This window comes from Scedosporium apiospermum (genome assembly GCF_000732125.1).
Source record: "Scedosporium apiospermum strain IHEM 14462 chromosome Unknown SEQ_SAPIO_0165, whole genome shotgun sequence".
Classification (NCBI taxonomy): Eukaryota; Fungi; Ascomycota; class Sordariomycetes; order Microascales; family Microascaceae; genus Scedosporium; species Scedosporium apiospermum.
The window spans coordinates 587,821-601,513 of NW_015971866.1; the positions used below are offsets into that span (position 1 = coordinate 587,821).

Sequence of the window (13,693 nt, forward strand, 5' to 3'; positions counted from 1 at the left end):
CTCGCTGATCCATTTTTATACCATAGTAACGAGTCTCCGTGCCAGCTAGATATCCTAACAATTCATCTCCTAACAAATCGCTTCCGTTGTCCTTCTTGGCGTGGTGAACATCCTCCCTCATTTGATGTCGTATCGATCGCTCTCGTGCTCTACTGGTCGATAGACGAAGTAGTCAAACTTAGCCTCTATAGCAGTCCCATTCAAATCCGAACACGCAACTCCAACGAACGCACCCGTAAAACTGCCATGCGCTTGGTGTCCTCCACACTCGTCAGAAATAATCGAAGCATCATAAACCGGCCCAATCTTCTTAAGCTCCCCTCCTTCGAGCGCGTAGTAAAACTGAAGTTCGTCGCTGCGGATCATCACAGCCAACTTCACTTTGCCTTCGTTGGGGATTTGTACTGCCTCCGGGAACGGCTTTGTGAGGTTGCCGTTGGGCCACGAGCACTCGGAACTCTGGAGGAGAAGTTCCCTCTGACCATCAGAGTGGGCTGTCACCGTGAGGTAAAAGAAGTTATAGCGGCTGTAGTAGGCTGTGAGACCGGCGAATTGCCTTTCGTCGGTGGGACTGAAGTCAATGATCGTCTCGGCATCGTAGGAGAAGTGTGTTTGGCGGCGTGCAACAAGCGCCTGCTCAAACCACGAGCCGGGGGATTCCCTCCCGATCAGGGTGAGCTTTCCATCATCAAGTCGGAAAATGCGGTCCGTCTCAGGAGTTCGAAGCCATTGGAAATCCTTGTGCAGTCCATTTTCGAAGGTGTACTTCATCTCCGCCCAGTATTTGGCCTCATCTCGCTGTCCAGGTAGGTCGACATAGAGGGATGGCACTGGTCCATTCTTGACATAGAGCCAGTCGTCATCCCCCCAGTACGCCTCCTGAATAGCCGTCTCGCGTCCCAGAACACACCTTCGCTTCTGAGTGATGGGTCGGCCGGACAAGTGGACGAGGTATGTCTTGCCATCCGGTGTGTCGACGAAATCTCCGTGCCCTGCTCGCTGCAACGCCGCCCAGGGTGAGTCCTTTGATGTGACGATGTACTTTTGCGGGTGGGTTTCGTAAGGTCCCCATATATCGCGGGAACGGGCAAGTGTACACGCATGTTCATATGCAGTACCTCCCTCCGCGGTAAGGAGATAGTACCAGCCGTTTCGTTTATAAAGATGCGGGCCCTCGACAAGGTCCAACTCTGTTCCCTTGAAGATGTTCTTCCTCGGTCCGACAAGCTTTCCCGTGGTGGGATCGAATTCCTGGAGGACAATTCCGGCAAAGACCCTTGGGCGAGCACGGTGATCCCATAGCATATTCACGAACCACTTCCGGCCGTCATCATCGTGGAAGAGGGAAGGATCAAATCCGGATGAGTTCACATAAATGGGATCCGACCACGGTCCCTCAATCGAACTCGCAGTCGTGATGTAATTAGGAGTATCCTTGAATGAGCCATCCTTTCTCTTGACATCCGTGTAAACTAGCCAAAACTTATCTCCGTCGTGCGATAGACAGGGAGCCCATATACCACAGCTATCAGGGTTTCCCCGCATATCTAGCTGGCTCTGTCGATTCAAGGGTCTCGTCACGAGTTCCCAGTTTGCGAGGTCCTTTGAGTGATGGATCTGCACTCCGGGGTACCACTCAAAGGTTGAGGTGGCAATGTAGTAGTCATCACCAACCCGCAGGATGGATGGATCAGGGTTGAACCCAGGGAGGATGGGGTTTCTCACTAGAGGCATTCTGAGTTGCAAGCGTAGGGTTGTGTTCTAACAACGAAGAGTCAAGGAAGAATTGGAGAGTCCCGGATCCTTCAAGATGGACACTTGGGCAACCAGCTTGTTTTGTACTGGCGGAAGACTAAGAGTAAACGAATTGAGGGGATGCGCCGAACCCCGCACCGTCTTTGCAAGACAGTGTCCACGATCTCCGGGAACCGGGAGACGGACCCGGGCAGGAGCGGGGTGGGAATCCACTTCATCAATGTAACCTCTCCCTTGGCTGTGCCACTAACCCAACCGGCCGGCATAGCCCATCCAATAAGGGGAACCATACGGAATTTATCCGGTTAGCTCCATCATCTCACGGACAATGTTGTCAACCTTTGAACAAGAAGGTTAACTTTCTTGCGCATGACTCACGGTTAGAATTGTCTAGGTCTAGCTGTCATCTTAGGCATAAGAATATCTTCCCAGAAACGACGGCATTCCGATTGCCAGGCAAGGGGGAACGAGGAAGAGGATAGAAACTTGAAAAAAAAAACGGCTACTTTTCAGTTAGAAATGTAGACGGCACACAGTACACACAGTACACAGGTAAAAGGTCCGCTTATACCTACCTTTGGGAGAGACGAGCTATTTTATGCGTAGGGCGAAATCCATCAATGTAGACAATCTCAGTAACTTGGAGTTTTGCGAGTCTGGTGAGCAGTGCGAAACGGTAGATCTGGAAGGTCCAAGTCTCTCCTTGATACATTGCTCCTGGAACATCTCTGCGAGATATATTCGGAAGCCGAAGAAGGTTGTCGCCATAACGAGAAAGGCAGTTATGTGCTGTTTCCCCCTCTACGAAGGAAGTATGACGATCGTGAGGCCATGATTGATGCAGTAAAAATCCGATCATCAGCTCAGTTTCAAATTGTGATAGCAGCTTGGAGCATCATCACTGCAGATGATCTTTGGCATCCGCTACCCGGCAGTCTAATTCGGAAGGAAAAAGAGAAGCCGTGAGCGGAATTGAACAGAGCTATGATCAAGGAACCAAGTGAAGGAGGATCTGAACCTCATCGTCTAGAAGGCAACCATTTGTCAAGTCCGCGTTCCCAGTGATACGATACCCCTGAGAATTATTGCTTCATTTCCTCCTCCACGAAGGACAGTCCATGCTACTGACAGGTGCTAACGACATCGTAGGCACCTGCCAGCGAATGGCGTCTCTCTGTCTGTCCTGTCCATGCTTCAAGCAAGCATTCATGCGACTTAGCCACGTGGGAGAAGGGAGCTTGTGACCCAGGCCAGACCAAGGTTGTCCTCCAGGCCCGTGCTCAGAGCAGATTCCATTTCCAGTCGAGGACTTCGTTCGAATCGTACGAATGAATGGGGAGAAGAGAGAGAACAAGGCATAGTCGTCGACTTTGGAGGACAATGAGTCCACTTATCGGGCTGGGCTGTATGTGACCAAGCCCCGAATAGCACATCTCAATCCGACATTCGAAGCCCTGGTACGAGTGTTCCCCGTGTAGCCCATGTCCTCTTCGGTTCGTCGATGATTTTGGGAATAACAGAGCTGAGCAGAACATAAAACACTGATAGATTTATCTCGCTAGCGCAAATCCTTGGTCTCCACGGCCCCAGATACGCGAGGAAGCACACCCAATGTCCCTTCCCCTAATTGACCCAGGCTGCAAAGGGTGCGGGGAAAAAGATCACCGAAAACCTCCCTCTGGCCGTAATTGGTCGTGCCCGCCTCAAATTACCATCGATCCATGCCCCAGCATGAAAAGGGAGGTGTCAGGCTGGTGAACATGCCATGCCCAGAGCGGCCTATCAACGTCGACAATGTGAGACGAACAGGGCGGGAATGGGCCAATCCCGCACCTTCCCGTTTCGTGACTAAGCACTTATCGTGAAAAACTTCTTGGCGTTGATGCCCTCGGAAATTCGTGCCCTACGAAGAGATGAGGTGCAGAAACAGTCGACCACCTGGTCTCTAAATGGCCGCTCTCCTGTCCTTGCAGCTTCTCCAACCACGCAAGTGAAAACTTTCCTTCGCCAGCTCAGCAATCCAACTTAGCTGCTTTTTTTTTTATACGACCAGAGGGACTCTTTTCTGTCCCCGTCCTCGATAGCGTGTCCTTCGTCGAGTCGAGGGAATAATTCACCCCCACCATCGCAGCTAAAAGACAAACACAGCAATTTGAATGGCGTCCTACGCGTGGCCTCCCAACGACCCACCCGAGCAGCAGGACAATCCCTTCCGGCCACATCATCAGAATGGCTACCATTCTGACGATGAGTCGGTCTACCACCGAAATGTCCCCGCTCGCTCCATCAATCCGTCGCTCCCTCCCAATAGCCAGCCGCTGACCCACGGTCCTGGCTTCGGGCGCCCTCCCTTTCCCTACTCCGAACCGATTCCTCCTACGCCGGCCCCTGGCTGGTTCGAACCCCCCAGAGTGCATATCCGCTCCGCGTCGGTAGCCCCCAGCAGCTCGATGTACTCCGCACCCCTTGATTGGGCCGCCGATCCGTATGCGCGTGATCGCATGCCCTTCGGGGCCCCGTTCGGTCCGAAAGACATGCATAGAATGTCGTATTCGACGCCAATATACCCAGAAATCTTGCGTCCACCCAACCCGAGCCGTATCGCCGAGTCCGAGACTGCAGAAAGCTCCACGGCCGGAGTGGAGTCCGTGGCGCCGCCACGTACCGCACCAACTGATAAGCCGCTCGTCTACAAAGCGTTGGAATATCGGCAGATTCGACTGGTTCGAATCCTGCCCGAGAGGATGTCGGCCCTGAGGTGTGAGCTTATCCAAGTCCCGCTCGACAACGCACCCAAGTACATTGCCATATCGTATGCGTGGGGGGACTCGGGCCACACGCAGAACATACAGGTTGATGGCATCGCCAAGCCCATCACGACTAGTCTTTATGGGGCGCTGAAAGCCTTACGCCGCAGGAACGGTGTCGTGACGGCGTGGGCCGACGCTCTCTGCATCGACCAGAGCAATGGCGAGGAGCGGACCGTCCAGGTCCAATTGATGAAGGATATCTTCTCCAAGGCACAGTCGGTATCTGTCTGGCTGGGACCCGAGGCGGAGGAGAGCGGTCTCGCCATGCGGCTCCTGAGTCACATTGCGCACCGCCGCGATGAATCGCCCGCCCACATAAAGGAGCTCATCAACTCCAAGGCTCGAAGACGCGAGTTCGATGCCGTGGTCCGCGTGTTTGAGCGGGAATATTGGTCCCGGCTCTGGGTGGTGCAAGAAATCTTCAACGCCACCAATGTTGAGGTCTACTGTGGCCCCACTCGCCTCCCGTGGAACGTTTATAGGACGGCGAGTAAGGTCTTCTTGAGGCACAAGGATGACCTGGCTCAGACTTTCCACTCGACGCCGTTCGACAACTCGCCACAGTCCATGACTCGAAGTCGAGTACCCTATGTCGATGTGCTTGTCCGCCACGGCCCAGGTAGCCTCCCGGATGTCTCAGCGCTGCTATCCTTTGGTGACAGTTCCATCTTGGAGATCCTCCGCGCCTGCAGGAGCAAGCAGGCTTCCGTTCCCCATGACAAGGTATTTGGTATCCTGGGTCTCTTGCCCGAAGAGGTGCGGGAGAACTTCAAACCCGACTACAACTTGACCGTTAGGGATGTGTACATCAATGTGGTAGACTACCTGGTAACGACGACTGAGCGTCTGGATGTGATCTGCGAGTCTATCCACTTTCCTTCCCATTCTAGCCCGCATAACCTCCCCAGCTGGACCCCGGATTGGTCGCACATACCGCAAACTACATCTCTTGGGCTAAACTATGACTTCAAGGCATCAGGTTCGACAAAGGCAAAGTGGTCGTTCAAGGAGCGGAGATCCAAGCTTTGCATATCGGCCGTGTTTCTCGACGTCGTCAAGACCCGTGGCGTTGCCGTCGGAACATTGTGCTCTGTAGATGACCATCTCATGGCCTTCTTGCACTGGCGAGCCCTCCTCATGGGCGATCGCGAGCCGCAGAGCAAGGAGGAACACGCCGATCTCCGCGAGGTCTTCTGTCGAACTTTATGCGTTGCCCAGTTGCCGCCGCAGCTCAAGGATGCCCGGAAATGGTCTCGTATCTGCTTCCAGGCGTTTGCGTCGATGATTCGAGAAAGGTTACCTTTTCTGACTCTGGATCGGGAGCTCACGACGTACGCAACCTCGGCCCAGGAAATATCTCTCGTCTCGCAGAAACGCATTGTGAAGGATACGTGTGGCGGTCGCATGATGGGTAGGTGCCTGTGCGTCACTCAAAATGACAGCCTTGTAGGCATGGGAACCGGCTTCATGGCTCCCGGAGATATCATCGTCGTTCCTCAGGGGTGCTACTCACCCGTGATTCTGCGGCCCGAAGGCCATGGAGAGTATCGGTTCGTCGGAGATGTCTATGTCGACGGGTACATGAATGGTGAGGCCATTGAGGAGTGGAAGAAAGGACGGAAGGAGATGGAAGAGTACGTGATTTGCTGAGAGACCGGCGCGGATCTTCCCATGCCCCGTTCTTTGTATCATGTAATGACTCGTCCCCCTTTTATGATTTCGGCGTGCGCTTGTGATACCCTCCCCATGTTGTGCTTTTTCCTTGTGTATTTGGGCAGATTGAAAGACTTTGGTCGCTTTTTTTTTTTGGAAAGTGTTACGGGATTATGATGATAAACTAACTAGCGAGGTGGGTTAGACTGAATAGTGGGAGGCTTTTTGGAAACACTTTCCTATGTACTGAAGCGACTCATGAGATTATGACTTACTCTTTGCTCTTCTCGATGGTAGAATCGTTGACACTTAGTATAAAAATGAAGAAGCGAAGAATATCGACCCCAACGACGAAGAGCTTTCCTCTTTAACCCTTCTGTTACCAGGCTGCATATAGCTGACGCACGCCATCAAGATGGCATGATGGCATGACCTCCTTGGAGATGAGCGCGGTACCATATACATCAGGTTGGGGCTGATGATTAGGGGAATGGGTACCTGCATCTTCGATGAACCCAAGGTGACTGCACAGAGCTTGGCTTCAAGCTGTGTCGTCTGGTTGGTTGCATGTGGGATCCAGCCTTGACATTGCTGATGGTGGGTGCATGTTACCTTGTCACTGTATCTTTGTTTCACGGTCAATTCATCCCACCCAGTGTACTGCTTCCATCCAGTTCCTCACGCTTTCTCTCCAATCTCCGCTCTGCATAGACCCCCTTCCCCTTCCCCTTCCCCCTCCCCTCTCCTCGGCACTTCCTTCGGACCCTTGCATTTATGTGACGCTACCCCCGACCCCATTCCTCAGGCTCAGCGGCCCGACGCGATGACTCCAAGTAAATCATCATTGATGATCATGCGTTTTCACCGGACCGTGTAGCCACGAGTAAACACACCTGCAGATTCTACGCTGTCTGTGAGGGAGTTCGAGAGGGTTCAGATCAATTGAGTTTTGACTGATATATGTAGGACACAGCGAATGATATCATAGAAGATGCTGTACAACCAACCGTGAATCCTTTGTCTATTATAAGAGCTCAGGGTTCGGACGACCCCCCACCCCCCAAATCGAATTGTACCAAAGAGCGGAGCCCAGGCAATCCCATGAGCTAGCTTGCGAACCAAAATGCCTCCAGTCGATCTAGAAGTCACCCTTCAATTTTCTCCAAGATGGGAGAGCAATGCAACATCCCCACTCTTGTAAAAATGGCATCGCAGAACGGAAATTGCGAAAGAGAGGACTGCGAATATTCTTTGCTTCCTCTGTAGGCAATTGCGAGCTCTCACACCTCCATCAAGAGGCAGAATGCCGAACATGGGCTGCCCTCTTGAGGGGAGTTATGGAGTCAGTGTGTTCTTTACTTTCCCCACGTTATAACAGATTCAATAAGGAGGCCATCTCATCAAAATGCATGCAGTTACAGGGCCAATAGCTTAACCACGCAGACCAGAAACACTACTCATGGAACAGTGCTACCCAAAACAATCAAACAAAAGAAAAGGTTGTTAAATTACGGCCCTATTCGCAAAATAGATTCGACTCCTGATGCTTACACCTGAGGGGAACACGCGTATCTCCAATTTCCCTCCATACGCGCACCGGTAAGCGTTCGACGCTTCCAAAGAAGACCACCCATGGTGGCTCGACCCGCTCTACTCACGTCGTCAACTGTGGGGCAATCTTCGGAGCCGGCAGCTCCGCCCAGAAGGGAAATGCATCGCCACGCTGGTACCTCCCAGTCTCGCCGAGCTTGTCCCCAGTCCGCAGGGATCTCGGCTGTGGAGCGCACTGGCACGACTTTGTCGGGGCGAATCCCCCTGAGCGAATCTTCGGCTAATGCGACCATACTTTCGGGGGCGTCGTCGACGAGAATGCGGGGATAGGAAGCATCCTTTTCCCATTCAAAGCATTCTGTGGTTTTATGGATTCTGATTGTCCACGCAACACTCCGTACCACCCTCCATAATATTCACGGCAATACCCGGCAACCAATCGTGTCCCATCTCCGGAATTTGGAGTGCTGGACACCGATCATCCCAGATATTGATGCTGCCCACCCTCAGCTTAGGTGTATCGATTCTGTTCAGTGACCGAGACATATACATCGGTGTTCGGAAGTCGTGGGTAGTGAAACATCCCATGACCCTGCTCCATCTCCTCTCACCCCTGAATATTTTCAATCTGCAAGTTTTGATATATAGGGTGCCATTCAATATTATGTTAAGTTCGTGATCATTCAAGGATACGTTATTGAATACCAAGGACAGACAGGAGTCTTCGTAGCGATACATCGGACCACCTCTTTTCGAAGCACACATATGCACACACAGCCCAGCTGCCCCTCGTAGATGGAACCACGCGCACCATACATGAGGATCTACTCGATATTTAGTGTAACTCCATGATCTTAGGAAATGCCGATTCATTCTCGACCCCGCTTCTTAATTTCTGTCGGATTACTATCGCGTTTCAAGCTTTCATTTTCCCTTTCTATTTGGGCTTCCAAGGACTCCGCCCTTGGATTTGGGGGGAGAGGAGATATTGATGAGTTGATGGAGGAGGTGGAGGAGGTGGAGGAGGTGGAGGACCGAACTACTCCGTCATTGCCTGTATATAAAGCTCAGTTGTGTGCCACCAACATACACGTCTCGCCGACTCTAGACTAGTATACGAGCCTAGCTTGGAGCAAGTCCCCATCACACCCTTGATCTTAGCCACACCCTTGTTCCAAAGTAACACATTTGCCACTCACGGTCCAATCACCATGTACGGCCAGCTTGTATTCGCGTCCCTTCTCGCCGCTGCCGCTGCCCAAGGCGTGGGCACGGAGCAGAGCGAGACCCACCCCAAGATGACGTGGAAGCGATGCAGTGGTGCTGGAAGCTGCGAGACTGTCAACGGTGAGGTCGTCATTGACTCCAACTGGCGTTGGGTCCATGTCGAAGGTGGCTACGAGAACTGCTATGACGGTAATGAGTGGACCTCCAACTGCAGCGGCGAGTCGGACTGCACATCCAACTGCGTCCTTGAGGGTGCCGACTACAGCAAGACATATGGTGTCAAGGCCAGTGGTGACTCCCTCAGTCTTCAGTTCGTCACTGAGCATGAGTATGGTAAAAACATCGGTATGTCTCCATTCACTTGTCTAGTCCCCACCACTTATCCTAACAGTTACTCCCCCTTAGGTTCTCGAATGTACCTCATGAATGGCGCCGAGAAGTACCAGATGTTCAAGCTCATGGACAACGAGTTCACCTTCGACGTTGACCTTTCCACCCTCGAGTGTGGTCTCAATGGTGCTCTCTACTTCGTCATGATGGACGAGGACGGTGGTAAGGCCAGATACCCTACCAACAAGGCCGGTGCCAAGTACGGTACCGGTTACTGCGATGCCCAATGTGCTCGTGATCTCAAGTTCGTCGGTGGAAAGGTAAGTGGTGGAAATTTATCGCATCACCCTCTCGTTCAATTGTGGTCGTGTTAACACCACTGGACACATAGGCCAACGTTGAGGGATGGGAGCCCTCATCTAATGACGCCAACGCTGGCGTTGGTGCCATGGGAGGCTGCTGCGCCGAGATGGATGTCTGGGGTAAGTCTTGAACTGTCGTTCAAGCCAGTTTACGTTTCACAGCATTGCGGCTATCCAGCCCTGTGAGGCCTTGGCAATATTCTTCTCCGTGATGCCAATGTCTTGGCTTCATGGCGAATGCTCTTGGCAACTCTTGGCTGACGATGATCCCTTACATTCTAGAATCCAATGCCCATTCTTCGGCCGTGACACCTCACCCTTGTGAGACCAATGAGTACCACGTCTGTACGGATACCGGCTGTGGTGGTACCTACTCCGAGGAGCGGTTCAACGGTGATTGCGACCCCAACGGTTGCGATTTCAACCCTTATCGCATGGGCGTCCAGGACTTCTACGGCAAGGGCAAGACTGTCGACACCTCCAAAGTCTTCACGTAAGTTTGTCGCCATCCCAAGCCCTCTTACTAGGGTCCAAGGAAGAAAAGTTGAAATACTGAATTGGCCTTCATAGCGTCGTCACCCAGTTCAAGGAGAGCGAAATCTACCAATTCTTCGTCCAAGACGGCAAGAAGATCGATATGCCCGAGACCACTGTCGAGGGTGTTTCCGGCAATAGGCTCAATGAAGAATTCTGCAAGAACCAATTCAAGGCATTTGACGACCGCGATCGATTCAATGAAGTCGGCGGCTGGTCGAAGATGAACGAAGCCCTTCGCGGCGATTGGGTCTTGGTCATGTCTCTCTGGGATGATGTGAGCTTTTCCGTTTTTCTCCTTTTCCCTTTCTCTTCCCACATCCAAAACACAAATAAAATGGCACGGGGCTATGGGTCATTCTTCTAACCTTGCCACAGCACTACGCCAACATGCTTTGGCTCGACTCCAGCTACCCGCCTGAGAAGGCCGGTACCCCTGGTGGCGACCGAGGCGACTGCCCTCAAGACTCTGGTGTCCCTAGTGACGTCGAGGCCGAGCACGCCTCTGTAAGTTACACCGTCCATAAAAAAAAGAAAAAAAACCTAAATGCTGCATTGCGACAACATACTAAGACCTTACTCAAGGCAACTGTTATCTACAGCAACATCCGCTTCGGACCTATCGGCTCTACCGTCAGCGTCTAAGCCTTTTGCGCTTTTCTGCGATACGGTGACTTAGTATGAGATATGAAATAGCTTCGTGTGCTCCGGCAAGTAGGAGGATATTGACAAGACTGTGGTAGTAGCGGGTCCATTTTTGTAACCTGGCAGAGCTGTATATGTTTCCGTTCTTGACAATCGCTATTTACTCCTTCTTCACAATTCAGAAAGTATCCCGGTGACTCGTCCCAAGGTTAATGATAGGACTCTATGCGCGTCATCATCAGTCGCGATGAATAGATTGGTATTTGATCTGCCGTGCATCCACTGACAGGAAGCTCGACCCGGAAAACCTAAAAGATGAGGTCTCTGCTTCTCTTTCAACATAAAATGCCCTTGCCGTGTCATGAGCTTTGCCTGCCTGTTCCACCTCGTCTCCTTCCAATGCCTTACGCGAGCTACGGGATGCAATAAGCTAAAACCTAGCCTCGGAAGCGATATGCGAACTACCCCACACACAGCTCCCCTGCTGGCTGGTATACCTGGAAGAAAACGAATGGGACAACGTAAGACCCCGGAAAGAAGACAGGGTAGAAACTTGTCGCATCAGAAGCTAGATGCAGGGGTATCATAGGACCCCATGGCTGCCACACGCGGGGAAGCTCATGCCGATCTTGATTACTTTTTCGGAAGTCTGCATCCGTGGAGGAATCGGGAGTGCCATATCGAATCAATGGTGGTGTTCCGGTATTATATGCAGCCGAGGAGTCGTATGGGTATGATGTTACAGTTCAACACTGCTTCTAGCGTGATTTACGCAGACATTGTTCTCAACTTTTGAGACGAAAACATGGGGCTTGATGGGCCTGGAAACAAAGTCATGCCCGCCCGGTAGAACGGCCCCACGTATATGTTGACCCGGGTGTATGGGGACCATGGCCCGTGAGCAGCGCCGTCGCCCGGCTACTCTCTCTCTCTGCTGGGGAAAGACGGCATGTAATGGCCAGGAACCAGGATGCCGTAGACCTTCACGGTTGGAATAGGTTAAGGAACCAGGATGCCGTAGACCTTCACGGTTGGAATAGGTTAGCTCGAAAACAAGTAGGAGAAAACTACTGGAAAAAATGACGGTACCCGCGCCCTGTTGGGCTTTCCCTCAACCCCAATTCCAAAGATGAAGAGAAGAACGGAGCCGTCATATCGATTCTGTCCCGCTTTCAAGTGTGCTGGACTCATATCCTCCCCGAGCTTTCCGGGCCACTACCGACCCGCACGAATCTACTCATCTGAGGCCGCAGAAACTGGTCCAAGCTATGAGTTCGAGGTCCTAGGGTCGGTTGGATATGTCGAGGATTGACAGACTGAATTGATTTCTCCATTTATTCCAAATGAAGTAGATAATCTGCGCAGCCTAAAATGGAGAACCCGAGCATTTCGGTAAAAGGTGCATTTAAATCATATAAAGAATAATCAAACATAAAATTGCATGGCACACTTGAATATATTAAGACGCAAAGGAGGTGACGAAGATCGGCACCACGAACGACTGCGGGGTCACTCTATTCCCAACCAATAAGATGGCCTCTTCGGACGACACAAGCTCTGCCGGATTCAGCGAGATCGGAACGGAAGATTTTTCGTCCAAGCACACAAGGCGACGCATCAATGAAAATCCGATGAACGCAAGGCTGCCGCCTCCGAAGATGATATTAGGGCGTTCTTGGGGACTGCCTGGCTCCAGTCAAGAGTTGGGGTGCCAAAGACAGAAGAATAATGGCGGTGATCGGGCGTCCCGAAGATGTATGACCAGCCTCTGCCTGGCGCTCTCCACAACGAGAGGGGTTATTGCCAGCGCCCCATGTTACCGAGCAAGAACAATCGAATAGTGAAAAATTACCAGGCCTAGCTACGGCTACTGGCTGCAGTTTGGCGACGGAATACCTTCATTACCCTCGCTGTTTTACGCGTGATGGACGGTCCTCGAGGCCGGCGCTCGGGAACAGCCCTCGGGAAGTCATGGATGCGGCGAAGTCCGGATGTGCTCACGTTCCACGAACTCTGTGGATGAATTTCTTGGCCTTGAACTTCTCCTCCTTGTCGCGTGCTCCACCTCCAGGATCCTAGCCCCGGCGAAGTCCTGGTCTAGCCGGGCGCGCCCCTTCCCATGCGAGAAGAGCTTGCTTCAAAAGACAGAGTTATTCGCCAGAGCACACTTAGGCCTACGATCGATTCTCAACACGATGCCTGATCGAACATGGATCCTGCCGGATGCTCAGTCAATAGTCCCAATAGTGCACATGCATGGTCCAGAGTCTGGACTCTGGTTCTCATCCTAGCGGAAAAGGTCATGAAGTGGTTGGGGGCTGAGATGGAGCGTTGTTCGCCAGAACAAACTACGTGAGTGGATAGGACGAAGCCGAATAATTTCAACCCATGATACAGCATGGGCGTGCAGCGGAGGAAGCGCGCGGGGGAGGGGTCCACGTCCTAAAGATGCGTGGAGCGTTAGTCTCGCGATTGCCTTGCAGATGGTCAATCGCCTCCGCATTAGCTCGTGATTGGGCTTCCGAAACTACATCAATATTCGGGTTGACCGAGAGGATATTGCGCCATTTACAGTATTTCCTTCGCCGTACGGAAATACTTGGTTATCGAAACGCCACGGCAATCGCGTGGGTGTGGTAGGCGACTGCAAAAACAGAAAATAGACGGGTTTGGGAGGATGCGAAGCAAATGACGATGAGCGCTCATTGAGCACGTAATCGCCCAGGGTTCAGCTGTCCGAGTTGTTACTGGGCTGGCAGGAAATGATGACTGGTCAACGATCATTGACGTTTTAAGCTTAATCGGAGAAGAAGGATCGGCAGCATC

The 13,693-nt window shown here is 52.2% G+C and overlaps 1 protein-coding gene and 2 pseudogenes across 1 annotated transcript; 2 read left to right on the forward strand and 1 right to left on the reverse strand.

Moving 5' to 3' along the window:
- Nucleotides 1–117: 117 nt before the first annotated feature.
- On the reverse strand, nt 118–1,734 carry SAPIO_CDS10344 (annotated as a pseudogene; the record flags this gene model as incomplete).
- A 2,177-nt stretch (nt 1,735–3,911) lies between these two features.
- Nucleotides 3,912–6,215, forward strand: SAPIO_CDS10345 (annotated as a pseudogene; the record flags this gene model as incomplete).
- Nucleotides 6,216–8,980: 2,765 nt separating this feature from the next.
- Nucleotides 8,981–10,867, forward strand: SAPIO_CDS10346 (Cellulose 1,4-beta-cellobiosidase (non-reducing end); the record flags this gene model as incomplete). Its single annotated transcript, XM_016783947.1, has 7 exons — nt 8,981–9,341; nt 9,402–9,646; nt 9,718–9,808; nt 9,971–10,181; nt 10,259–10,499; nt 10,601–10,729; nt 10,796–10,867. The coding sequence occupies 7 exons, from the start codon at nt 8,981–8,983 to the stop codon at nt 10,865–10,867; spliced, it is 1,350 nt and encodes a 449-aa protein (XP_016638786.1).
- Between the last annotated feature and the right edge of the window lie 2,826 nt (nt 10,868–13,693).